Raw genomic sequence first — 27662 nt, 5'->3', positions numbered from 1 at the left:
CTGAATGTCTGGATGTTAAAATAAACGGGTAACGTGCATGAACCGGATCAGTGAAGCAAAAAGTCATAAAAAGTCCACCGCTGTTAATTGATTGACGCGCACCCACCGCCGCGCGCGCGCTTAATTGCTCTCTCCCTCTTTCTCTCTCTCCCTCTTCCTTTCTCTCTCTCCCTCTCTCTCAGTGCACGAGCCAGTTGGTCGGAAGGAGCGCTCTGAACGCGACAGCCGCAACTTCGCCCGAGCTTGTTTGATAAGAAAACCTTCTCAGTTTTCTAAACTTTTCCTCCACTGAAGATCAACCTGCTCTTCCTGCTTTGCTTTATCCAAGAACTTGGGTGCAATGCGATCTGTGCCAGTTTGGATTGTATTGACCATGATGCAGATCTCCTGCTGGTGTGAACCTCTGGAAAAACAAGACAAACAAGGTATCATTATGCCCCAGTCTGTCTCATGTTGTTTTATTGCACATGTAAAAGATTTAAATCAAAACCGCCTTTTTCTAGAGTTTTTTTGGTTAAAAATAGTTAAAATCATCTTTTAAAAAAACCGGTATATAATAAGCACCTGAAATAGGACTTAAGATTGAGCTCTTTATATGATTATAAAAATAAGAAGTGATTCACACTTTTTTTTATAACGTTTGTTCAAACACTAAAGTTCTTCATATATACGTGTTTGTGTGTGTATGTGTGTGTGTGTGTGTGTGTATATATATATATATATATATATATATATATATATATATATATATATATATATATATATATATATTATTATACAGTATACACATATACCTTTTTCCAAACCCATACTTTTGCTTTTGGTGCTCTAGTCATCTGCAGCAATTTTGTTGTTGTTCAAATGAATCATGCCATTCTTAAAAAAAAAAAAAAAAAAAATCATGAAAAAATACAAACAGTATTCTGTTCTATGTACATGCCTTTCTGGTATAAAAGGATATTGTACGCAGGGCTTCCCTTTCTGGAATGTTTCCAAAAAAGACACCTTGAGAAAGCTAGAGCATTTTAAGGCATGAATTTAAGAGTTCTTGAAAAGTATAATATGAGTAAAAAAGTGTTGTGATGTTTCTTACTAGTAGTATTAATATTACACACATACCATGCCATGCATTTCAGTAAGATTTTATGCATCTCAGCACGTGTCTTTGACGTATTCTGGAAATCTTAGCTCATCTACCATTGAACCCCTTTGCATCTTTCTCGAAAGATGTAGAACAGGGTGGGCTTTCCTTTGATTTGTCATGCATGGGTATCTGTGTGGTGACCTAAAGCAGCATGAACACAATGAGACAACACTGGAGGCTTAGGGATTTCCCACTATACCCTGGATCTGTGTACTGTCTCATTGGTTCATTCTTTCCTTCTGTCTTTACCTCAGACACACACACACACACACACACACAGCCTTGTCCTGGCTGCAGTACTGCTGGCCTGCCACAAGCCATTGCATAAACATTTTCATAGTAAGTGAGTCAATATGTGAGAACTGGAGAAAGCAATTGGAAGGCAACAGGGGTCTTTAATCTGCTGCTTAAGACTTCACAGTGTAAATGGTGTAAATGTGCCATTGGTCAGAGATATTTACTCCGGGTACTGCTTATACAGCTTATAATGTTTTTGTCAAAGTAGAGGCATTTTTTAAAACACTTACAAATACTAAATATTGCTGTGTATAAAATGAAAAAAGGAGGGCTTTCCCAGAAGGGATGTCTAGGCACTAGATAAAAAAAAAAACTTTCAACAGCAGATGTTGTAAATTGCATTCAAAGAAATGAAGGGAGTGGTAGATCACACTATATGTATATACAGTATGTATATATAGTGTGTGTGTGTGTGTATAGTGTATGAATAGTCTCTACAAAAACTAAGCAAATATAGCTAATGTTTTAATAGGATGCATAGCTGTTTAAAGCCGGACAAAATGCATTTCAATATATGCAAGAGAAAATATTAATAATTTCACTCTAGAACTGTGACTAAATGGGGCTCAAAAGTAGCAAAATGGAGCAAAAATAATAAAATAAATACAATCCCTGGAACACAAACAAATATAAATCCTGTAAATCCTTTAACTGTATTTAAATGTATTACTACATTTGTGTATTAGGTTTAATTGCCTGCTTAAGCACTAAAATATCCATTATTTCTGTATTTCAGTGATAGACATGCTGGCTCTACAGGATGTCAAGCAGAACGTGGCTGCAGTTGAAAAGCTGTCTGGAGCACTGAAAACTCTCAGTGACCTCTACATCGTTTCCACCTTCCGCCTGCCACCCAAACTTGGAGGAGTGCTACTCGGTTTCTACAATAAGCAGGACAATAAAAAGTACCTTGAGCTTGCCATCATGGGCAAAATCAACAAAGGTAATTTTAGACATAAGAGTAAATCTAAGTGTAATGTGAAGGCAGTATTGAGCTTGGTGCTGCTGTCTGTGTAGTGCTGTGAGAAGGCAATACATTTTCTAAGACCACCAGACTATGAGAACAATACTTTAACTGTTCGGCTGGAAAAAAAAAGACCCAATACAGAGATCACCAGAGGGTAGTCTTAATATTCTGTTACTATACACATGCAAACACAAACACTGGTGTTCTTTTATGTTCCACAAATGCCCCCATTGCATTGCATAAATCACACTTAATAAGCTAATAATTGTATTGTACTGACTAAACTTTTATCTTTAATTGTTACTACTTTATAATTGGTAATATCAAATGTTAGTCATTGAAGGTAAAGTTTGTAATAATGACACGACTATTCTGACAGCTCTTGTGCGGTATGTTCGTGAGGATGGCAAGCTGCATACAGTAAATTTGCAAAGCTCTGCCTTGGGAGATGGGCGATCTCAGTCCATCATCCTCCGCATAGGAGGTCTGCAAAGAGAAAACCTCAGCCTTGAGCTTTATGTCAACTGTCGCCTGGCTGATTCCGCCCAGCGCCTGCCTCAATTGGTTGCCCTGCCTGCGGAGGCGGAGTTGGTGGACATAAGAAATGGTTACAAGGCATATGCTCGGCTCCAGGTAGACAAGCTTTGCTCAGACATTGTTTTACTTTCTTAGTTCTTTCATAGCACATACTCTATGTAAACATTATGATCGGCAGAATTGTTGTTGTCATGTACAGAAGAGACAAAGTGTCTTAAAGTTATTTCATTTGGCCCAAATTGAATTTAACTTTTGGGGAAAGGGCCACTAAAATCAGATGAGAATGTTTGTGTTTGGTTACAGGGATCAGTGGAAAGCCTGAAACTAGCTCTCGGGGGTACTGTAGCTAGTGCAGGTGCTCTCACTGACTGCCCCTTTCAAGGTGACGCCTCTTCGTACAATATAGGTAACACACCTCAGATACTCACCTGGGTAATACAATAATATTGATTTTAATCTTGTCCGTGTATTCCAAGATAGTCCCAGAGTATTAATAAATGTAATTGAATTCCAGGGGCATACTTTTATTGGATACAGTTTATATACATTTGCATCACTGTTTCATGTTTCTATTCACAGTTAATGGGGAAGTGAACTCAATTCTTGGTGAGTGCTATAATTTAAAAGTAGAAAATTTGTATTTGTTGGTGCATATAATAACAAATTCTGTTTCTAATTATGTTGGACAAAGGTGATCACACCAAAGCTCTGATAGGACAGCTCATTATTTTTAATCAGATCCTGGGTGAGCTTCGACAAGATATCAGAGAACAGGTGTGTGTTTGTTGTGACTTGATAAATATGTCATAATAAAAGTTGTTTTTTCTGTTTATGGCCATGTGTGGATGTACATATCTCTCTGCCTACTGTAGGTAAAGGAGATGTCTCTCATTAGGAATACAATACTGGAGTGCCAAGTGTGCGGTAAGTGTTGTCTGTAATGATGATAAATTATAATAAATGTATTATTTTTAAATAACAAAGTTAATCATTCAATCAATAGGGTTCCACGAGCCTCGCTCCCACTGTCAGCCCAACCCCTGCTTTAAGGGAGTCCCCTGCATGGAGACTTTTTCTTTCCCAGGATACCACTGTGGGCCTTGTCCTGAAGGGATGACTGGTAATGGCACCCACTGTCAAGACCTTGACGAAGTGAGTTTGTTGCTAAATATTAGCAAACACTAAATATATAAATATACAAATGTAAAGCATGCATTTATTGCTATTTTTCTGTATTTCTCCTAGTGTTCACTGGCTCAGCCCTGCTACTCTTCAAGCGCATGTGTAAACACACTAAAGGGTTTCAAATGTGAATCCTGCCCACCAGGATATTGGGGAAATCCTATTTTAGGTGTTGGTCTAGAATACGCCAAGAACCACAAGCAGGTGCTCACTGGAACACACAATCACATTTGGGACACCCTTGCAGATTTTAGGCTATGCCCTCATGTCCAGTAGAAAAAATAAATCATATTGGTTAAACAATAACAAACAGTTATAACGAAAGCCACAGAGCCTGTGCAGAAGATGTGTGAATATACACAAGAAATCCCCAAAAATTAAAATGGAAAGAAAAAAATTTCATAGACTTGTAAAAGATGAAATCAGAATTTTATTTATTTTGGATTTTCATGTGCTGAATTCCATGAGCTTGTTTTGAAGAATCAGAGACTGTTAAAGTGGCATGGTCAAATTTAAATATAGTAGGAAGAAACATTAGGGGGGTGTCTAACAAAATGTTGAATCAGAGTGTCTGGGTTTAACATATTGAAATATTGGAAATTCTACTCATATAATATGTAACTAGAGTGCCTATCAAAAGTTTGGAAACACCTCTTTTAGGTTTAAGACATATGCATGTTCCTTTTGTTCAAATGCAACAAGAAAATTTTTCAGAAATGTTCTGTAGACAGATAATTCCAAATTTTACATTTTTGTCCCTACCAGAAGAACATTTGTAAGATGGAGAACAGGAGGGAAGATGTTAGCATACTGCCTCACACCCACAGTCAAACATGGAAGTAAAAGCTTAATGGTTTGAGTTTGTTTTGGGGCAGGGAAGGTTGAAGACTTTTTTTGGGTGAAAGGAATCAAATGAACCAACATGGCTACCATACATACTTCAACACAATGCAATACTGTCTGGACTGCAGCTAATTGAAACCAACTTCAATATACAATAAGACTTCTTCTTTCAGCTGCTCCCATTAGGGGTCACCACAGCGGATCATCCATCTCCATACCACCCTGTCTTCTACATCTGCCTCTTTCAAACCAACTACCTTTATGTCTTCCCTCACCACATCCATAAACCTCCTCCTTCACCTTCCTCTTTTATTCCTTCCTGGTGGCTCCATCCTCAGCATTCTTCTACCAATATACCAAATGTCCCTTCTCTGCATTTGTCCAAACCACATCAATCGCGCCTCCCTCACCTTGTCTCCAGAACATCATACATGCGCTCACCACAGTCCTATAAACTTTCCTAAACTTCTCTAACACACTCTCCATTACTTTGCACTGTTGACCCCAGGTACCTGAACTCCTCCACTTCACCACCTCTTCTTCCTGCAACCGCACCACTCCACTGCCCTCCCTCTCAATCACACCTGTACTCTGTTTTACTCCTACTGACTTTCATTCCCCTTCTTTTCAGCGGGTACCTCCACCCTTCCAGGCTCTTCTCAACCTGCTCCCTACTCTTACCTCAAATCACAATATCATCCACAAACATCATAGTCCACAGAGACTCTTGTCTGACCTCGTCCATCAACCTGTCTATCACCACTGGAAACAGGAAAGGGCTCAGAGCCGATCCTTGATGCAGTCCCACCTCCATCTTAAACCAGTCTGTCGTTCCTACTGCACATTTCACTGCTGTCACAATGTCCTCATACATGTTCTGCACCACCTTCACATACTTCTCTGACACACCTTCCTTATTTACTATACAATAAGACAAAGACCCAAATCATATGTCTAAGCTCTGTAATCAGTAGTTAAAGAGCAAAAAGTTGACTTGACTTTTTTGTAGACATTTTGTAGAATGGATAACTGGATCACAAGGTCAGAAAGGAAAACCTTTTTGCACATTTTACAAGAGACTTGCCAAATTATTTCAGTTAAATGTTTAAATCGCCATACCATTAAACTATATAGTTTGTAGCTTATAAAACAAAAGGAACATGCATGTCTTATTTAAAAACTATAAAAGATTAGTAGTTTCCAACCTTTTCACAGGCACTGAACATAATTACATAATCTGTTTTGGGCTCCAGAGATTGTCATTCAATCCTGATGATGCTACAGTACAACCATTAATAGCTGGTGGTCCAAGAAAGCATAATTTGCTAGGAGTAATCATAGTCTTCCCCTCCCAGGAGCTTTCATGTTCATGTGTGAACTGAGACAATAAATAGAAATGTGGGTTAAAATAAAAACAAAACCCTGTTATTTAGACATACATAGAGGGTATTGTTTATGTTATGATTTTTTTTTCTCTCTAATGCATCTTTCCTTGACAGGAATGTCTAGATATAGATGAATGTGTGGAAGTTGCCAATGCTTGCACAGCCAATTCAGTCTGCATAAACACTATTGTAAGTATTAGCGGTTTTATTTAAACCATAGCAGCACCAATTTCATAACACATAGGAAGCCTTATTAAGATCAGGTAAATTACAGTTTTGTGTACAAAGTGTACAGGGGTGTAACATCTAATTTACTTTCAAACACTTTCTGGTTTTCTCTCAGGGGTCATTTAAATGTGGGCAGTGCAAAGCTGGCTATGTGGGAAATCAGACGGCAGGCTGTTATCCACGAAAGACCTGTGCTACCCTTGACTTTAATCCATGTCACTCCCATGCTCACTGTATTATTGAGAGGAATGGGGACGTGACCTGTGCGGTATGTGAGCAGATAACATCACTAAAACCTTAAAAAAGAGCAAAAGAATTATGCTTGGCTCAAAACAAGGTTGTGTGTGTGCTATTCTTCTGGCTTATGTCTCTTCTGTGTTTTTCAGTGTAATGTTGGCTGGGCTGGTAATGGAAACACATGTGGTGTAGACACCGATATTGATGGCTACCCTGACCGTGCTTTGCCCTGCATGGACAATAACAAGCACTGCAAACAGGTATGAAGTCATCACAAAGCCTGTACTATTGCTCTTCATATAATCAAAATTGTCACATTTGTACCTGAAAGTAAGAGAGTGTGAAAATGAAAAAAAATTGGGTGAGGTATAAATACAAGTGGCCAGTATAATTTCCTTCTTGCTTTGCAAAGTCATTATGTTTTATTCCTAAAAATGGCCACAACATCCATTCTTCTATTTAGATATAGGAAGCATGTGTTGACCTTCAAGACACCAAGTTGAAATGTATATTTGATAGCATGTAGATAGTGGCAATTGTGAAAAAAATAAATGTAACAAGAAACACTAAAACTACAATTTTGTGGTGTACATACTGTAGGTCCATCAAACTGTTGTGTTCTCATGTTTATGGAATTTTTAGTATATTTAAACATTAGATCATGAAATCTAATTTTGTATAGCATTGATTGGGATCCATTTGCATTTCTCTCAGTGCTCAATTTGTATGTATGATATAACCCACCAACAAACCTACAGCTCTGTTTTAAACAATTTGCTTTTATATATTTAGCAACTCTGAACAACTATGATTTATCATAACATTTAACTGTGATTTGTCATATATTTCACAACATCTTTCAAATGGATTTTTTACCTTTTTATGTCTATTTATTATCATTCTTGTACAGGATAACTGTGTACACACACCAAACTCAGGCCAGGAAGATGCAGATAATGATGGCATAGGTGACCAGTGTGATGAGGATGCTGATGGGGATGGTATTAAAAATGTAGAGGTATAACTATGAAGCTCATTATACCACTATTTTTTCATTAAAACAAATACGTATTTCAATTTTATGAATGTCTGTGTGAAATACAGTGCAATAAGTTCATGCATAGGTCATGCATAAGTGCTTTTTTTCTGCTGTTTTAGGACAACTGCCGACTGGTACCTAATAAAGATCAACAGAACTCAGACACAGATTCCTTTGGTGATGCATGTGACAACTGCCCCAATGTGCCCAATATTGACCAGAAAGACACAGACAACAACGGAGAGGGTGATGCTTGTGACCAAGACATTGATGGAGATGGTCAGTACAATTATTTTTATTATGATATTTTGTCCTCATTTTGAACCAAATATTTCGGCTCGGGTTCGATCCCCGGTCAGGGAACCAACCCCAGCCACTCTTAGTGCCGGTCCCAAGCCCGGATAAATGGGGAGGGTTGCGTTAGGAAGGGCATCCAGTGTAAAAACATGTGCCAAATCAAACATGCGGATGATCCGCTGTGGCGACCCCTGATGGGAGAAGCCAAAAGAAAGTTTATCTTAAAATAAGAAATATTTTTTTTATTTTGAAATGCTGTTTTTTCCTGACCTATTACAAAATATACTTAAAGGAAATGTTTATTTATTTATGTTTCATGGTAATGTGTATTTAAAAAAGTAGGGTTTTTTATTTCTTTGTTACATTTGTAGTTTAAAATTGCATAATTATTCAAGGTCTATGGATTTAATTTTACTATGTTTATATCCACACATCTTCAGCAGTAATGTGTTAGAGACTGTGTATCTTCATATGTGTGTTTCTGCGTGCATTACAGGTGTTCAGAATGTTCTGGACAACTGTCCGAGAGTGCCGAACCCCATGCAGACAGACCGGGATCATGATGGTGTGGGAGATGCCTGTGACAGCTGCCCTGAGATGAACAACCCCATGCAGGTTCTCACTTTTTACAAAGCACCATTCTAAGGTCTAATGTCTTTGTTTAAGCAAATACAAACGTTATTCAAGTCAAGTCAAGTCAAGTTTATTTGTATAGCGCTTTTCACAACAGACATTGTCTCAAAGCAGCTTTACAGAAAACAACAGTCAAGGTGAATGGTGTGCATTTATCCCTGATGAGCAGCCAAGGCGACTGTGGCAAGGAAAAACTCCCTTAGATGTTATGAGGAAGAAACCTTGAGAGGAACCAGACTCAAAAGGGGAACCCATCCTCATTTGGGTGACATCAATAGTTTGATCATAAATCTTTCAACAATACAGAGAACTAACATGAGCACTGGAGTATAAGATTATAAGTAAATGTTCTTTCTACAGTCTTTGGTATAAAAGTAGGAGCTACTGAGCTCAACATTTGTGATCATCACAGATCAAGCATCAGCTTCTTCATGCCAGAGCCTTTAAACACTCCAGGAGGTCCAATGTCAAACTCCACACATGTAGTGGGATCCAATTGGCACTGGTACGTCTCTAGATGGTTCGGGATGTTTGCGAGATCGGCATCTACTTCTTTAAAGTCCATAATCTTCATGAGGTGGGACGTGACTGGAGCTGGCCAAACCTCAGGAAGCCTCGGGATGGGGAGAGAAAGAGAAGCAGTGGAGAGGAATAAGTGTAGCTGCTGTTCATGATATTAACAGCACAAGTTGATAATGTGCATGTGATCAGATGTACTGGAGCACAAGGTTATGATATGTGATGTGTGTTATGTGTAGGCTTTGCTAAAAAGATATGTTTTTAATCTACACTTAAACTGGGTGAGTGTGTCTGAGCCCCGAACACTGTCAGGAAGACTATTCCAGAGGTTAGGAGCTAAATGTGAGAATGATCTACCGCCTTTAGTGGACTTTGCTATTCTAGGAACTACTAGAAGCCCAGAGTTTTGAGATCTCAGGGAGCGTTATGGATTGTAGCGTGTTAAAAGACTGGAGAGATACATGGGAGCCAAACCATTTTATAAGTGAGTAGCAGTAGTTTGTAGTCTATTCGAAACTTAACCGGAAGCCAATGTAGGGACGATAAGATTGGGGTTATGTCGGTTATTGCAGAACAAATAGCAATGGAAGTTGTCCAGATGCACCTGGTGGGTAATGCATGCTTTGTTTGTGCCAGCAGACTGAATTGTGATCATAACTTGCTTCATTTTTTTGTCGAATTTAAGTACTAAGGAAATGCTGACATATCGTTGCTTATCCTTGCAGACTGACATAGACAATGACCTGGTAGGAGATGTGTGTGACACCAATCAAGACAAGTAAGCTTAAACACACACACACACACACACACACACACACACACACACACACACACACACACACACACACACACATTATGTATTACTCTGGTGCCATCTAGACCACAGACTTTTTGTCTGCAATACAGTCTGTGACATTTCTTTAATGTGCTTTGTTGGTAATATTTTACAACAGGCAGCTTTTTCTAGTCACATACACTTGTGTTACACATTTCCCAACTTGTATTGAAGTTGGGGTGAGTGCACCGTGTCAGCCATAAAATGGCACCCCTGGAATAGACAAAGTTAGGGGCCTTGTACAAGGACCAAAAATAAACAGTTTGGCAGAATTTGCACTTAAAATCCTGACCTTCTGATCAGTAAACCAGAGCCACTGTTGAGCCACCACTCTACAGCATGTTTGCATATATGCCTTGAGCATACAAAATAAGACTAGATCAATGAAAGAAAGATTAGATTAGTTTAGTATCAACTTTATTGTCATTGTGCAAAGTACAAGTAAAGGGCCAATAAAATGCATTTAGGTGCAATGGTGCAATGTGAAAAAAAATTCCAGTGAGTGGCAGCACCACAGATGAAGAAGCCTTGTTGGTGAGAGCGATCAAAACAAAATGGTCAGACTAGTTTATGCTGACAAAAAGGTGATAGCAACTCAGATAACCACTCTGTACAATCATGATAAATACAAAATCAAACCTTGAGATGTAATTGTGTAAGGATTATTTTCCATGCACACTTTGGGTTGTTAATACCAATCAATCGTCACTTTAATGCCACTGACACTAAATGCCATATTACACTCCACATGACTACGAGTATTGTTGCTGACCATATGCATCCCTTCATGGCCACAATTCCCATTCAGTAATCTGAATTTTGGAGAACACAACTCACTTCTGAAGTGAAATGAAGTGCAAGTGAAGTGAAATCTCAAAGGAATGCTTCCAACATCTTGTGGAATCTGTGGCATGAAGGCTGTTTTGAGAGCAAAGGGGGAGGCACTACCTAGTATTAGTACAGTGTTCCTAATAACCCAGTATTCCTGTTGCATTTTGCTAGAGGATGAGGTTATTTCAAACGTTTTTTTTTTCTGTTGATATTGACCTGCATGTTACATATTTATAATGAATTAATAAATTATCTAAATGATTGTTTTTAGTAATGTTAATTAATTTGGACTTTCTTTGTCCTTTTAGCATCATGTCTGACCTCTAACCTACATGGAAATCAAAACTTATTGTGTGACATTTGTTTTGCTTTCTTCAGGATCACAGTACAGATACAAACCTCTAATCTTCAAATGTCATATGAACCTTTTAACATTCCTGATGTATATGTAATTTACATATGTATGGTTGTTTGTCTGGTCAGTGATGGGGATGGGCACCAGGACACACGAGACAACTGCCCCGACATCCCCAACAGCTCTCAGCTTGATTCAGATAATGATGGTATTGGAGACGACTGTGATGATGATGATGACAATGATGGAATTCCTGACAATGAAACTGCAGGAGGTCTTGGTCCTGATAACTGCCGGCTTATTCCCAATCCCAACCAGAAAGACTCAGATGGTAATTAAATAATTTGCTTGGTTATTTGCACCATTATGGTCATGGTCATCACAGGATAATTTTCCGGATGGATCTAGATGATTTTCTGTGCTGATGTTATGTCTTTTACCTTGCAAAAATTTGTGATTCAATTCTTTTCCAGAACATAAAGAAATGTTTGGTGCAATATGCATTACATATTTTGTGGCATGTGTATGACATTAAATACAAATTTTTTAAATGGTTTAAAATTTTGCACTTTTTAAAATTATTAGTATACATATCCATGCATGTTCATCTCTTTAACTCAATCAAAATTGTGTTGTTTTTTTAACTACATTTTCCCCTTTCCCCAGGTAATGGTGTTGGAGATGTGTGTGAGAATGACTTTGACAATGATGCAGTACTAGATTTGATGGACGTGTGTCCAGAGAGTTCTGAGGTCACACTTACAGACTTTAGAGCCTATCAGACTGTCATTCTGGACCCCGAGGGTGATGCACAAATTGATCCTAACTGGGTGGTGCTTAACCAGGTCAGGCTGACAAATACATTTCTTTAAAACTCATAGTGCTGATCTAATTTCATAGCGTTTATTACATTTATAACCATTTAACAGGCAAAGTACATGTTTAGTTTAATCAAAGCCTGTCAAAACTTGAATGCAAAATTTAGCATAAGCATTTATCTATAACCTGTATGAATTTCACTTTAATATACAATACATTCATAATGATTAATCTCTTATTATTTTGACATTTTAGGGTATGGAGATTATTCAGACAATGAACAGTGATCCTGGTTTAGCAATTGGTAGGTCCTTTTCAAAACTCAGAACTTGACACCAGTTGATTGCCATCATTTGTTGTTTTAGTGCTGCTGGAACTACCGCCAGTCATGCATTGAACTATGTTGACACTTTAGTGCTCTCTTATCTTCTGTCTGTTTTCCTCTATTCCCCTCTCCTTTTCATTTGCAGGCTATACAGCATTTAACGGTGTGGACTTTGAGGGCACTTTTCATGTAAATACAGTGACTGATGATGACTATGCTGGCTTCATCTTTGGCTACCAGGATTCATCCAGCTTTTATGTAGTGATGTGGAAGCAGACAGAGCAGACTTACTGGCAATCTGTGCCATTTAGAGCAATGGCTGAGCCTGGCCTACAGCTCAAGGTGGACATACAATAAATTCAATTCAGCTAAGCACATCTGTATTTGTTTGGAAATGTTTAACTGAAAAGTTAACATAGGTAGATATTAACTATAACGCTTTTTCTGTATATTGTGTTGTACTTTGTAGCTTAGAGACACCATTATACAGATACATGTACCCTCATCTAGGACAGCACTTATGTTTGGCTTCCTGGCTCCCTCTGTAGGCAGTAAAGTCCCATACAGGGCCAGGAGAATTTCTCCGTAATGCTTTGTGGCACACTGGAGACACAGATGGTGAGGTGAAGTTATTGTGGAAAGATCCACGCAATGTCGGCTGGAAAGACAAGACCTCTTATCGCTGGCAACTCAGTCACCGGCCCCAGGTTGGCTACATCAGGTGAGTGTATGTAAAGCTGGCAAGGGTAAAAACCAGCACCCCATATAAAAAACTTCACCTAAAGTTCCATTACAGGTTCTCCATGTTGTAAAACTGCTGATATTAACTATTATCTATTGATCGTATTGCTTCTATTTGATTCTTGTTTAGTCTACAGAAATATTTTCATTACCCCACATACTGTGAAATATTTTAAATCGTTAGAGGGCGCCCTTCTGTATGCAAATGGATGCATTGATCCCAAAATGAGGTGAACAGAATTCTCACTAGTGGACACGAAGCTGGGGGTCTGGATGCTTGTCTTTGTATTATGTTTTTTGTTCTGCTCCCCCCTTTTCCTAAAGCCCTTGCTCTCCAAAAACCTCTGTGACTTTAGTGAGTGGTTGGGCCTCATGGCCTTCCATTGTTGTGGTTGCCATGCCAATGAAATCCTTGGCAAGAATTTTCTTGGTTCCTGTTCATATGCAGATCTAACGGAAACTACTGTAGTTGACAAGTTGAAGAGACAGTAAGGAAAAGGGAATATACAGAACAAGAAATGTGATTTAATGCATTATTTACATATAAAATATACTTGTGTAATACATTTCCAATCCAGCACACAAATTATAAACAACTACTATTTCTGAAGTGTTACAGAAATGAATAGTTTGCAAAAGCTAACGCACAAAATAAATACATAAGCTATATATTAAACTATATAGTACCAACATCAAATTATTTAAATACATTCAAAGCGAAAGACATGCAAGGGTTGGGGTTTAGATTCAGATTTAAAGAAATTGTCACTCTTTTATGCACATTAATACTTACAGCAGATGGGGGAACAGGGAGTTGGGGGGGCACTCTGTCAGACTTCTGTGTGTGTATATAGCCAGTTCCCTGTGAAATTCCAGGGTCTTTCAGGCACACAGAGAAACACCTGCTTTGTATTCAGTTGGAGTGGTGAATAGAACTAAACACACACACACACACACACACACACCCTATACTGCACTTCAGTCCAGTGTCTTTAATACATAACGTCATCCTCCAAACTCCAACGGGACTCCTCTCTCCTGTCCCCACAAACCAACAACTTTACTCTCGCCCAACTCTAACATTAATATGCCATGTTGCAATAACTGTCAGGCACTTTGCTTTGAGTTATTCTCATACTCCCTGTACACAGACACTGTCTAATACCACTAGTATGTAGTATTATCTAAATTAATTGCTAATTCATTTATTGCAATTTTTGAATATTGCTGTGTGTAATATTGCAGAATTTATTTTTTCAAAAGAAAAACGCTCATATTTGGCCCACAGAGTCTATTTTATTCAGAGTCAGAGTTTATTTTATTTTATTATTTCATAGATTTGTACACTATTTTGTAAAATGTCAAAGAATTAGTTCTTAGTATGCAATGATTTGCTTTTTGCAGTAACAAAGCACTGTCAAACCCAGCTGTCAAATCTGGATCAAGTCCACACTTTGTTTGTAAAAACAAATTATAATAAGACTTCAGTAACTTAAGTATGTGTTTGACAGAGTCAGACTGTATGAGGGAATGGAATTGGTGGCAGACTCTGATGTAGTGGTTGACACGACTATGAGAGGAGGACGACTTGGTGTTTTCTGCTTTTCACAAGAAAATATAATCTGGTCCAACCTACGCTACCGATGCAATGGTAACCCATCTATAACACACTCTTAGAAAAGCATTCAGTGTAATGTCAGTTTTTTAAATATAAAAAGATGCAGAATCAGAAAAAAAAAATCTTTACTGAAAACTGTGGCTAAAATATATATATTTCTTTTTTACAGACACTGTCCCAGAGGACTTTGAATCACAGCATAAACAAGTACTAATGCACATTCAGGTGTGAGGTATGGGAAAATGGCCACCCTGATCTACACTGCCTCTTCATTCAGAAACACTCACAAAGTCTCTACATTTGCTCTGGGTCTGCAAACCAGCAACTGTGCACGAGTCAGACTCTTGAGCTCTTGTGTGAAAGGAAACACAAGGAAAAAAATAAAGAGAAAAAAGATGACACTATGTCCCTCTAAATCTGAAGAGGCCAAATCAAAGTAGAGAAATCAACAATTGACTTTTATTATATGAATGAGACTGTTGTAGCAGAGAGGTGCCTCAGGTCAATGTATAAAGCAAAAAACTGTGTGTGTGCGTGTGTGTGTGTGTGAGTGAAAGCGAGAGCATGTAGTGATGTGTAAAGGAACAAGTGAAAGGGAAAATGTGTAAAGATGACCAGGTGTTAATGATCACTGACTTTTATATCCAGGACAGATTTCCCTAGAAAAGGCAAATCTGTCATCCCATTATTGTAAATATAAAGTTGAACCAACTTTGAAAACAACACTTAAGGTGCCATCCTGTGTAATATGTGTGTATTGTAAAATGAAAGATGTGCAGGTTTAATTGACCACCATTAAATATACATGTAATTAAAAGTGAATAGTCTGAGATGCGAAAAAATACCAGAAGTCTTTACATTCATTGTGATAATTACAGTGTGGATTATAGACCACAGTGACAACCATGTGATTCTAACACATTATAACTATGGTATATTTATATAACCGTGACATTTAAATGGCAGGACTAAGACTGAAATAAGACTAGCAAGCTATGTAACATTTTTATTTTCATTTCTGCTAAATGCCAGAAATGTTTTCTCAGAAATGTTATTGCCTAATGTCGGGGGGCCAAGGAATCATTTTTACAGACGTGTCCTGACTTGGCTATGGAACAATGTTTGTTTACTTATTTTTGAGGATGGGGTTGAAAATAGTCAACTTAAAATCACACACACACACACACACACACACACACACACACACACATATAAATATAAAATATATATATATATATATATATATATATATATATATATATATATATATATATATGTGTGTGTGTGTGTGTGTGTGTGTGTGTGTGTGTGTGTATATATATGTGTGTGTATATATATATATATATATATATATATATATATATATATATATATATATATATTTATTTTATATTATTATTGCTGTTGTTATTATTATTATTTTAATCAGACTATTACAAACACTTAGAACCCCAGACTCCCCAGACTTCTGCCAGTCTTCTGCCCCTCTGCAGTGAATCACACGTCCCCAGTCATCATTAGTGAATCCGGCCATTGCTAGTTCAGACCGGCTCGGGGTGTCCACGCGCTCCAGGAGGCCGGGACGAGTGCAATATTGGCGGGAAAATCTAACAACAATGCACCGCATCCCGCACCTGCCGGCCGGCGGGAAATAGAGATTTTCGCGCATGCGCAGTCCACCACCCCGTGGCCGTCCAACCGCACTGCAGCGCTAAACACAACAAAAACACAAGGGTTGGAGGAGGTTCTTTAACTTTTCATTATTTACATACATATATTATATTGGACATAAAATTAAAATATTAATAATACATCTTACTTTCTGGCGGAATGTTTAAAAAGGTGTAATGAACTAAAGTTGGTTGTTTTCTCCACTTTGTTTGGACGGAGAATGAGCAATAAGAAGAAGGGAGCATCAGACTACATCTGGCACAGATGGTTCTAATAGGGTGATCTATTGTGATTTTTTTTGTAGGTTTGTGATTTTGCATGGCGTGTGTTTTCCCCTTTGCCGAGTCCTCCGTTCAAAACTACAGCGAGCACGTGCACTCAAATGAAGCGCCAGTGAGGAACGCCGCGCGAGCGTTTCCTAGACAACAGGTTGCCTAGGAACGCTGGAGTTCGATCACAGCCTGCTAAACAACGTGACAAAATGTCGTCGTGTAGAAGTGAACTTTTGCAAAAGAAACTTACACAAATAACCCCAGAAATAACACACGGAACCCTTCATTCGAGCAAAGTTTAAACTAATAAATTGTATCTTACCTCCTCTTCACAACACAACGGCCATTGTTGCCTCAGCCTTCCCTATTAGTTTCACAGAAAGTAACACAGAAGGGTTCTTTATTAAATACGACATGCAACTTCTATCCCATTCCGCCATACTCCGTTTCCTCGTCCTTTCCCCGCGCTTCCTCGGTGTCGGGTTTTTCCTCTCTATGGCTTCTTTTCGTCAAAATCTCGGCGCACAATGTGAGAGTCCCGTCATGCGGAGCGTCACCTCAGAGTCGAGCTCCGCCTCCACACGGCCAACAAAGCGCAGTGCCACTGCTCAGTGAAGCGGACACACAGAGGGACACACGCAGAGAGAGAAAGAGAAAGGGACACACAGGGGCACACACGCAGGGAGAGAGAGAGAGAGAGAGGGACACACAGGGGGGGACACACGCAGAGAGAGAGAGGGACACACAGGGGGATACACGCAAGGAGAGAGAGAGAGAGAGAGACAGGGGACACACGCAGGGTGGGAGAGAGAGACACACACAGGGGACAGAGAGAGAGAGACACAGGGGGACACACACGCAGAGAGAGAGAGAGAGAGAGAGAGGGACACAGGGGACAGAGAGAGAGAGAGAGAGAGAGAGAGAGAGAGAGACATGGGGACACACGCAGAGAGAGAGAGGGACATGGGGACACACGCAGGGAGAGAGAGAGAGGGAGAAAGAGGGACACACAGGGGGACAGAGAGACTTCTCAGTGCTATCTGGGTGGGAAATTAAATGAAATATTATCATCATCATTATCATACACCAAGAGGTGACTGATCAATCCTAATTGCTCGGGTCTAAACTTTTTCACTTCGGACAGGGGGACCTGTGTCAGTCAGCAGAGGCGTTACATCCCAAAACAAAATAAATGTAACGAAATGTAAATATATAAATATATAAATATATAAATTTACATTTTGTTACATATATATATATATATATATATATAACTTTCTATCGGCTTCAGATCGTTTTAGTTGACAAAATCGTCAAGTTCGGCTGAAATCGCCAAAATAAAGTTTAATTTAGTTATTTTTTTATTTGTTGAGCACTTTTGACAATAGACATTGTCCAAAAGCAGCTTTACAGAGATAAAAAGGTTATGAAGTTGGAATGTATAAGTTTAGTGCCCATAAGTTTGTTCCCCTAGTAGCAACTGTGGCATGGAAAAACTGATAAAAAAAACTTGATGAAAGTGATCTCTGAGTGAAGAGAACACTCCATCCAGAGGTAGGGTGTTGGGATAAATCGAAGAAATGGATAGGATCGCTGGCCACTGGTATCTCAGGAGCATGTTTAACTCGACAGAGAGAGGCAGAGTAGGAGAGTAGAAGGGTAATGGGGAAAGAGAAATAAGGATTATTGAGTAGACTTGCTAAATAAACATTAAAGACACTGTACAGTGCGATCAGGGTGTAAGTAGAACAGTAGCTGAGAGCTTTCATTACCTTGGATTATACAAACCTACTTACACGTACACTGAACTGAGCATGTGCAATAAGCACATGCCTGTGACTATTTGTTTAAATATCACCAATATACTGTATTAGACTGGTCTCAGTCATTTAGTTTACATTTCTGTGTTAAAGATACATGAGAAGAAGCCATTACCCCTTCTGCTGCCTCTCCTATTCCTTCTACTGGCAACTAACACTAACAAAATATCACAGTAGGTGAAAAGGAAAAAGCACACACATATTTGCACTAAAGTTACAACTCCTAAATCTACAACACATTAGCAAATGTCCTTGTCCAGAAGGAAAGCTGTGTGGATTACATGTATAAATAAAGGTTGCAATGTATTTTTATTTTGTGATGAACAAGTGATTATCTGAACTGTTTTGGCAACAAGAGCCATCCGAAAATTGAAAGAGTTCTTCCTTGGTTCATCCTATACCTCCTATACCTTTTCTCCAAATGATCATGAACCTCAGGCTTACGTCCTAGTTACAGACTGCACCAAAAATGCGACATAATTAAAAGAGGCAACGTGTATGAGTTATTTGGAATGTAATAATTTAATATATATATATAGATGTAAATCTGGCTCTGTCAGTCCAGTGCTTCACCTACTCTTGAACTCACTGAATGTTACTAACATGTATACCAGGTTGACAAAGTGTTTAACCTGTCATCGTAGGTGCATGTCCACTGTGAGAGATCCGAGATTTTCCAATCTAAAAAAAAAAATCCAGAAATCACAATATATGATTTTTAAACTATTTATTTGTATGATACAGCTGCAAATAAGTATTTGAACACCTGTCTATCAGCTAGAATTCTGACCCTCAAAGACCTGTTAGTCTGCCTTTAAAATGTCCACCTCCACTACATTTATTATCCTAAACTAGATGCACCTGTTTGAGGTCGTTAGCTGCATAAAGACACCTGTCCACCCCATACAATCAGTAAGAATCCAACTACTAACATGGCCAAAACCAAAGAGCTGTCCAAAGACACTAGAGACAAAATTGTACACCTCCACAATGCTGGAAAGGGCTATGGGGAAATTGCCAAGCAGCTTGGTGAAAAAAGGTCCACTGTTGGAGCAATCATTAGAAAATGGAAGAAGCTAAACATGACTGTCAATCTCCCTCGGACTGGGGCTCCATGCAAGATCTCACCTCGTGGGGTCTCAATGATCCTAAGGAAGGTGAGAAATCAGCCCAGACCTAAATGGGAGGAGCTGGTCAATGACCTGAAAAGAGCTGGGACCACCGTTTCCAAGGTTACTGTTGGTAATACACTAAGACGTCATGGTTTGAAATCATGCATGGCACGGAAGGTTCCCCTGCTTAAACCAGCACATGTCCAGGCACGTCTTAAGTTTGCCAATGACCATTTGGATGATCCAGAGGAGTCATGGGAGAAAGTCATGTGGTCAGATGAGACCAAAATAGAACTTTTGGGTCATAATTCCACTAAACGTGTTTGGAGGAAGAAGAATGATGAGTACCATCCCAAGAACACCATCCCTACTGTGAAGCATGGGGGTGGTAGCATTGAAGATGGGTCGAGGCTGGGTCTTCCAACATGACAATGACCCGAAGCACACAGCCAGAATAACCAAGGAGTGGCTCTGTAAGAAGCATATCAAGGTTCTGGCGTGGCCTAGCCAGTCTCCAGACCTAAACCCAATAGAGAATCTTTGGAGGGAGCTCAAACTCCGTGTTTCACAGCGACAGGCCAGAAACCTGACTGATCTGGATTTTTTTTTTTAGATTATGTATCTCACAGTGGACATGCACCTACGATGACAATTTCAGACCACTGAATGATTTCTAAGTGGGAGAACTTGCAAAATAGCAGGGTGTTCAAATACTTATTTTCCTCACTGTAAGTCTGGACAATTAAGTTCAGTTTAAATGTGGTACACTTGTCCACCTGTTCCTACAGCCTTTCCCAGTACTCGAATTGAGGGGGGGGGGTCTGGGACCCCCCAGAAGGCATTAGGGATCCATTAATGAAAAGTAAAAAAAAATGACTTAGGGGTCCCCAAGATTATTTTAGTAAAAAATATATGAATTGACCAACAACTGGGGATCCAAATAAGACTTGACTCAAGTTAAGCACTGGCCTTTCCTCCCAGATTCATCAAAAAGAAGGCTATGGCTACAGCATACTGTCATGCTAAAAATATGCCAAAATATAGTATAGTAACACTAAACACTAAAGTATAGTAACACTAACAACAACAACAAACAATACTTAAAAGAAATGTGATGAAACACAGTGATGTTTATAATAAATAAGTAGCATTTTTGTACTCAGAGTGTATTTTGATTTGATCTGAAATTAAATGTAATCTGGTTTTTTTTCATAATTTTCTAGGACAGTCCTCTTGGGTTATACAGGTAGACCCCAACTTACGCCATAGATAGATAAAGAAAAACCGGTCGTAAGTCCATCAGTTCGTAAGTCGAGAAGAGTGAATTTGATGCGTTCCGACAGTCAGACCCCGACCTACGACCACTTGACTTACGACACTTCAGAGATACGACGGTCACCTCCGTATCTCTGAAGTGTCATAAGTCAAGTGGTCGTAGGTCGGGGTCTGACTGTATTAAATGCTTGAGATGTATAATCATATTGCAATTTGTAAATGACAGATGATGAAACTCATCAAATTAAAATCAAACCATTTTAGTACACATGATACCATTATGAATACATGGATACCAAAGCACTGAGGATACCAATTCCTTGTATATGAAAAAGTCATTTTGATATAATCATCAAATAGCACATACTCTGATAGTTTTTTAGTTGTTGAGTTTATGTTAGCAGAGCAATATTTTAAATAGTATTATTTTCTCCAGGGGCTCTTTCATTCTTACAAGTCTGGTATGGAGGATTAAAAACATTTGATAGAGTTGTAATCTGATGTAATTTAGACGATTTTGCCCATGACATGGTTGTTGGTGCCAGATGACCTGGTTTTGTATATTTTAGATTTTCCTGGTCTCCTGGGATTTTCCTTGTTGATTAGAGGTTAGAGGAGAATGGCCCAAATCGATCAAGCTATCAGAGAGATTACAATTAATAAAATAAAATTTTACAGCCATGGTGAGAAGAAAAGCATCTCAAAGCATGCTCAATGAACACAAAGGCAGACTACAACAGCAAAGGACCATGTTATGTTCCACTCCTGTCTGCCAAGATCAGGAATCTGAGGACACCATGGGTACAGGCTTATAGACACAATTAGAAAATTGGAAAAATGTCACATCCTCGTAAATATAATTTTCTGCTGTGAAATGCAGATGGCAGAGACAGAATTTGGTACCAACAGCATAAATCCATAGACCCAGTCTGCCAGTTATGAACAGTTCAGGTGGGTGTGGTGTAATAGTGTGCAGAAAGCTTTCTACATATCAACATCACATCCATGCAAATTTGATCCCATTGTTTCATTACTACAACTTATTATCCAATAGCAATGACTTGAAGGGAGAAATCTAGACAAAAAAAGCTGTGTGTTAATGAGAAAAGCTCTGAGATGCAGATTGTAAGGCTGGGGTTTAAACCCCAGGACCATCAAGCTGCCTCTATTGGGCTCTTGAGAAAAAGTCCTTAAACTCCCTTTTTCTAATCACTTTGCTGTAATGTACATGTACAAAAAGTAAAAGCCTTTTTGTTTTTTGTTTTTCTGGAAAATTGAGCCTTTTCTATATTGTGTAGATGATGGTACTAGACATTCCTGAGCCTTAAAGACAAATCTGCTTGTACACACGCTTACACAATCACAACTCACACCAAAGTGACACTTTCCTCGTGTACAGATGAGCACACGCACGTGTTGCCCAGAAGGTATTTTGATAGCACATTTCTAAATAATATATAACTTTATAGTAACTTTAGAATAACACGTTTTGCTTAGTATGTGGTTCACTTATCCAGAATGAGTTTTAACACCCCTTATAAAAAAAAAAAAAAAAAAAAAAAGGTTTGTTGTTAAACGCCGCCCCGCTGAAGTACATTTACAGAGGGTCGTTATATGGCGTGGGCACTGTCTAAAATAGCCTCCCTGCGCTCCGGGGTCGTGTTGAGCGGCGCAGTTGTTGCGCAGAGCGGCAGGTGTGCGCTGCGGGTGCTTTACGCAGTCAACCGAGGAGCTCTCCCACTCATTCAGCACTGACCAGCACAGCTTGGCACAATTAAGCACTACTGCTCCGGGCGCCCTTTTCTTCAACCTTTATGGTGGCAATGCTGTAATTACACGTCTCGTTTAACGGAGCTGACAGAGGTAAGTCATCCTCCTAAAGCCCCTCTTTCACAACAATTAAAGCCTAAAGCTTGCTGGATGGAGTGTCACGTGACACCTTACATTCTTCTCTAACCAGGAGAATAAGTTTATATAGAGGAGACCTTGTGTGCTTCTGTGGGATTTTACTGCACTGTCAAACAATTCAGACTAAATGATTACTGTGTTCTTTGGACAAACTAAAACTTTGAGGCTGCAACTGGTTACTGGTGATTGTTCTGGACAAGTGTCAATGTTTTATGAATGTTTTTTTTTTTCTTCATAAGGTCTAAAGAGTTTTTAAAGAGAGTCTCTAATACCTCCTCTCTGACAGGAGCATTTTGTGTCAATTCTATTTGAAAGAATACACTTTTCCTCATCAGCAAAAAAACCTAGAGGTAAACAGAAATCTCCCAAATACCATCAAGACATATTTCTTCAGCTTCCTTTAAATTTCCAGTAGTGGCATTTTGCAGATATTATCCAGAGCTACTTTCAAAGTCACTTCATGTTAGACTGTCAGTTAGACTGTAATGTAAATTATGGGGCTTTATGGGCTTTTATGGGGCTTTTATGTAAATTGTGGTCTTTAAATGACCGAATATATTTATTCTATTTGTAGTAAACATTCCAAAAGCAATACATATTTCATGTTAAAGTCCATCTGACAGGAGAAGTGCATAAAAATATATTGTTTATTGTCTATTAGTTAAATAATTAATTTTAATCAAACAATGTAGAGATATTTAAAAAACAAAAAGGTTTTGTTTACGGAGGTATATTATTAATCAAGCTTACAGCATAATCTTTAAAAATTTAGGTGTGTGTGTGTGTGTGTGTGTGTGTGAGTGAGAGAGTGTGAGTAAGTGTGGTGATGACTACAATTTACTGTTATTTCTGATTAAGAGATCAGTTTACAGCAGTTCGTGTGTGTGTGTGTGTGTGTGTGTGTGTGCGCACCTGTAAATTGGAGGTTCCTGTAAATGGTGGGGGAGGAAACCCAGTGTTCTCCAGGGAACTTTAAATAAACAGTGTTTTAGCGCATTCAAGTTTTGAATCTGTGTTCAGAAATGCATCTGAATCCAAACCAGGAACATTCTTTAGACACAGACTTGCACAACAAATGGCCAACCAAACAGGACAAATGCATGGGGTGCATGGTCTTTCCTAGCACAGAGGCCCTCTGCATTGGCAGATGTCAGAAATAGCTCAGCTATTCTGCTCATTGAGACACCAGATGAAATTAGATTGCTGAGGGAAGAAGATAGCCCATATGGGCTGAATGCTGGAAGCTCGACTGTGTTTCCAACACCTGCCATCCTCACCCAGTGTTATTGCCCATGCTTTTTCAGTTGGGACAGGGGTGGGGTGTTGTGTGCAGTCGGCTACCATCACAGGGTTTATTTAGCACCCTGTATTTCTGTCTTGCAACTGCTCCTGTTTTTACTGCCCTATTTAGGATTCCATCAACTGGAATGTCATGGCTGACTTTTCCAAAAGCATTCTGTAAACAATCTACTGAAAAAGATTATGGACAGTATTAACTGAAATTGTATTTACTCATAAACCCAAACCTAAATGTCACCATGCAGTCAATACAATTTACCAACCAGGATCAATGGAAATGCACAAGAATAAACATTTTGGCTGAAATATTTTCTTTATTATTATTGCGCACCTCTATGTTTCATTATTATAAGATGATTATATTCAGATTGGCTTGATTTGCTTACAGTGATTTGGACAACCACTTAACATTAGAGCTCAGTGCAAATACACACAACTGTCCATGAGTTTGCTTGCTTTCTTTTAGTGTTTGCTCTGCAAATAACAGAACTGTAGCCAAGGTCCAAACTGCAGGATTTCTATATTGATAGGAAAGGCTCATGACCACAGAGAACAACAGAGTATCTATTTTTTATTGCAGCTAACAGTTTCCAATACTGTATATGGTAATCAATCATCTAGCTTGTAATAGACACAGTTCTACCAATTCCTCTGTTTGTAAGAGGACAGTTGTCTGGGTATTTGCATAGTATACAGAGTTTAGGGCTTAGTGGTGTTGGGGAGGAGGTAGGATCACCACAACCTCACTGTGTATTGCACTTATAACACTAATCTGGGATATTGGAATTAAATGTATTTATTTTAACTGGGGATCTGTATTCTCATTATCCTGTTGTACTGTATCATTTTTAGTTGTGTATTGATAGTTTGTACCTTTAAATTAAATGTTTTTTTATATGTTTTATTCTTTCCTAGGTTGGACAATGTGCTAATGATGCCGCCATTCAATGGATGGGTTTTGCAAATTGTTTATTACATTTTTCCAGAGCAGGATCGTCGGTATGATACTTAAAGTAAGATTTGTTAAAAAAAAAAAATTCTATGGCACATATTTACTTTTGAATTAATAATTCAGAACTGTTTATACATAAATATATCATAAATATAACAATATAATTTATTGCCTAAAATTACATAAAAAAATACAGTAAAATTCACATTAAAATTGCAGCTTTTGTTAATGGATCAATTGGCAAATAAGTAACAGCTGACAGATACACAACATTTATGTTATTTATGTTTGCACGTGTCTCCATCATGTGGCTGTTGTGTGCAGTGAACCTCCTGTGTCCTTCAAGCCAAAGTCGTAGTGCAAAGCTCCAGTCTACTGTGGCTGTATCTGTATGGATGGGAATGGGAACACCGGCTGCCTGCAATAACCATGTACAAATTACATGGAAACCTCAAGTTTTCATCATACTGCTACTTCTTCTCCTTTTAGCTTCGCATGGTATGACTTTTTATCTGCACCAACTTTCAGTAATATCAAAGCAAAGATAACGTGAAACATTTAGGAGACATTTGTTATTGTTTATTTACATTATTGTTTTTTGCAGCTTGGGCCCAGTGTAAAATCCTGAAGTGCAACTCAGAATTTGTGGCCGCAACATTAGATATGGGAGGCAGTAGTGGTGGTGGTGGTGTTGGTGTTGGGAAAGAAGCAGGCAATGTGGGTTACTGCAGCGCACTGCGCTACTACGCCACCTGCACCCGGCGCACTGCCCGTGCTTGCCGCGGTGACCTGGCTTACCACTCTGCTGTGCAAGGCATCGAGGACTTGCTTATCCAACACCGCTGTCCTAAATCAGGGCCAACAGCTCAACCCCGGCCTCTACCCCAGGCCCCGGTATCTGGTGATGCCTGCTTTTATGAGAAAAGCTATGTGCAGCGTGAAGGCCGTGCACCAGAGTACCTGCACTGTGGTGTGTTTGGAGACCCTCATATCCGCACTTTCAACAATGAGTTCCAGACGTGTGCTGTACCTGGAGCCTGGCCTCTCATCGACAACCAGTTTCTTTATATACAGGCCACCAGCTCACAGACCACAGACAGCTCTTATGGCACTACACTAACCAAGGTTAGAACAGACAAGTACACTACTTATATTTAAACAAGTCATGGACTTCATTGGGGCATTGTCTTACTTAAACATGTACCAAACTCTTAGTTCTATGAAACTGAAATTGATATTCTATATAATTTATGCTCACATATGTGTGTTATTGTCAGGAGTCAAAAAATGTGCAGTTTTTTTATATATACTGTATATATATATACAGTAACCCTCACCAAATTTCCATTCTCTCTTCTCAGATCACTATAATTTTTAAAAACTGGCGGGAGTGTGCTGAGCAGCAGATTTACCAGGCAGAGGTGGACAATGTTCCTGCAGCATTTGTAGATGGTTCTACAAGCAGTGGTGAGCGGCGAGGCAAGCACAGCCTGCAGGTGCGTTCCCAGGCCCTGGGACGGCATGCTGAGATCTGGGCAGTGCACATCGGCACCACAGTGGTGGTACGTCAGAGTGGCCACTCACTTGGGCTGGCTGTGCGCTCTCCACGTGCCATTATTGAGTCATATACACCTGAGCAGGACCTGCAACTGTGCCTGTGGGGATGCCCAGCCTCGCAGCGCATACAGACGCCGCCTGTTTGGCCCACCACGCTTGCATACACTCACTGCTCATCTCTCCTGCCAGCCCAGGACGTCTACTTCCAGGCATGTCTTTTTGATCTCCTGGCCACTGGGGACATGAACTCCAGTTCATCTGCACTCGAGGCTTTGGAGGATGCCCGAGCCATGATTGCTGATCCAGAAAAGGTGCATCTAGCTGCTGCTGCAGCAAGCAAGCAACAATCGTGGCTCATAGTAGTATTCATGACTCTGTTTACATTAAGACATTAAGATATCATATTGTGAATGTGATCATGCTGATATCTTTCAAATGGCAGCTATTTTCTATTTCAAGATTTTGTAAAAGGAAAAAAAATCGTTTTTCTCTTATAGATTTTCCATGTAATATTTTCTCGGTAACTTGGTGATTGAACAATCAAACAGATTTTTTTAAATCAAAATCTCTCATAAATGGATAAATGTGACTTCATGATTACAATTACAGGACCTCAACATGGAATGTTATTTGTATTTTCAGATCTAAGTGAAAGTGACAAAATATCTCAATACTATAATTTAATGTATGAATCCTTATTATTATAACTAGATATATATCGGATGACTGTCCAATGGGATCTTCATTAGAAGACAGTCTGGAACTGTCTTTTGGGAAATTCAGTATTTTATTTAAAATATATTTGCGATATTTTGGTAAAATATTTTTGTTTTTTTTAGTTTATGTTAAAAATACCATGTATTCGAATGTGGGCCTTCTGTTAACAGGCATAATGAACCTTCAAAAAGAGCTTACTATTTCCACACAGTCGAATGTATTTTTTAAAAATGTGCACATGAATGAA

General features: G+C 39.0%; 2 protein-coding genes across 3 annotated transcripts; both read left to right on the top strand.

Moving 5' to 3' along the window:
• The first annotated feature begins 182 nt into the window (after positions 1-182).
• thbs3a (thrombospondin 3a) lies at positions 183-23702 on the top strand. 2 transcript variants are annotated; one of them, XR_006925413.1, is made up of 24 exons: positions 183-425; positions 2178-2384; positions 2788-3041; positions 3249-3351; positions 3525-3551; positions 3637-3719; positions 3818-3869; positions 3949-4097; positions 4191-4331; positions 6470-6544; positions 6699-6851; positions 6970-7080; positions 7731-7838; positions 7979-8138; positions 8653-8771; positions 10034-10086; positions 11458-11660; positions 11996-12174; positions 12404-12452; positions 12619-12815; positions 13022-13194; positions 14726-14865; positions 15002-15376; positions 23663-23702. XR_006925413.1 is itself a non-coding variant. In XM_046847481.1 (23 exons), exons 1-23 carry the CDS (start codon positions 341-343, stop codon positions 15061-15063), a joined length of 2883 nt encoding a protein of 960 aa, XP_046703437.1. In that variant the 5' UTR covers positions 183-340; the 3' UTR covers positions 15064-15674. The 2 variants fall into 2 exon arrangements, 1 of the variants encoding a protein (XP_046703437.1); XM_046847481.1 differs by lacking the exon at positions 23663-23702 and having other exon boundaries at positions 15002-15674.
• hjv (hemojuvelin BMP co-receptor) lies at positions 22328-27662 on the top strand. The gene is made up of 5 exons (XM_046847482.1): positions 22328-22845; positions 25105-25202; positions 25466-25639; positions 25746-26266; positions 26503-27662. Coding segments are annotated over exons 2-5 (1287 nt in total). The 5' UTR covers positions 22328-22845; positions 25105-25201; the 3' UTR covers positions 27094-27662.

The sequence above is a fragment of the Silurus meridionalis genome, chromosome 4, assembly GCF_014805685.1.
Source record: "Silurus meridionalis isolate SWU-2019-XX chromosome 4, ASM1480568v1, whole genome shotgun sequence".
NCBI classification, from domain to species: Eukaryota; Metazoa; Chordata; class Actinopteri; order Siluriformes; family Siluridae; genus Silurus; species Silurus meridionalis.
The sequence above is the reverse complement of the archived record's forward strand: the minus strand, read 5'-3'. Positions and strand labels throughout refer to the sequence as shown.

Bases quoted from the DNA above. Each gene is read 5' to 3' on its own strand.
- thbs3a (XM_046847481.1), top strand. From the start codon at position 341: ATGCGATCTGTGCCAGTTTGGATTGTATTGACCATGATGCAGATCTCC. The intron at 426-2,177 runs GTATCATTATGC...TCTGTATTTCAG, and splicing joins GGAAAAACAAGACAAACAAG to TGATAGACATGCTGGCTCTA. The intron at 14,866-15,001 runs GTAACCCATCTA...TCTTTTTTACAG, and splicing joins CCTACGCTACCGATGCAATG to ACACTGTCCCAGAGGACTTT.
- hjv (XM_046847482.1), top strand. The intron at 25,640-25,745 runs GTATGACTTTTT...TGTTTTTTGCAG, and splicing joins TCTCCTTTTAGCTTCGCATG to CTTGGGCCCAGTGTAAAATC. The intron at 26,267-26,502 runs GTTAGAACAGAC...CTCTCTTCTCAG, and splicing joins ATGGCACTACACTAACCAAG to ATCACTATAATTTTTAAAAA.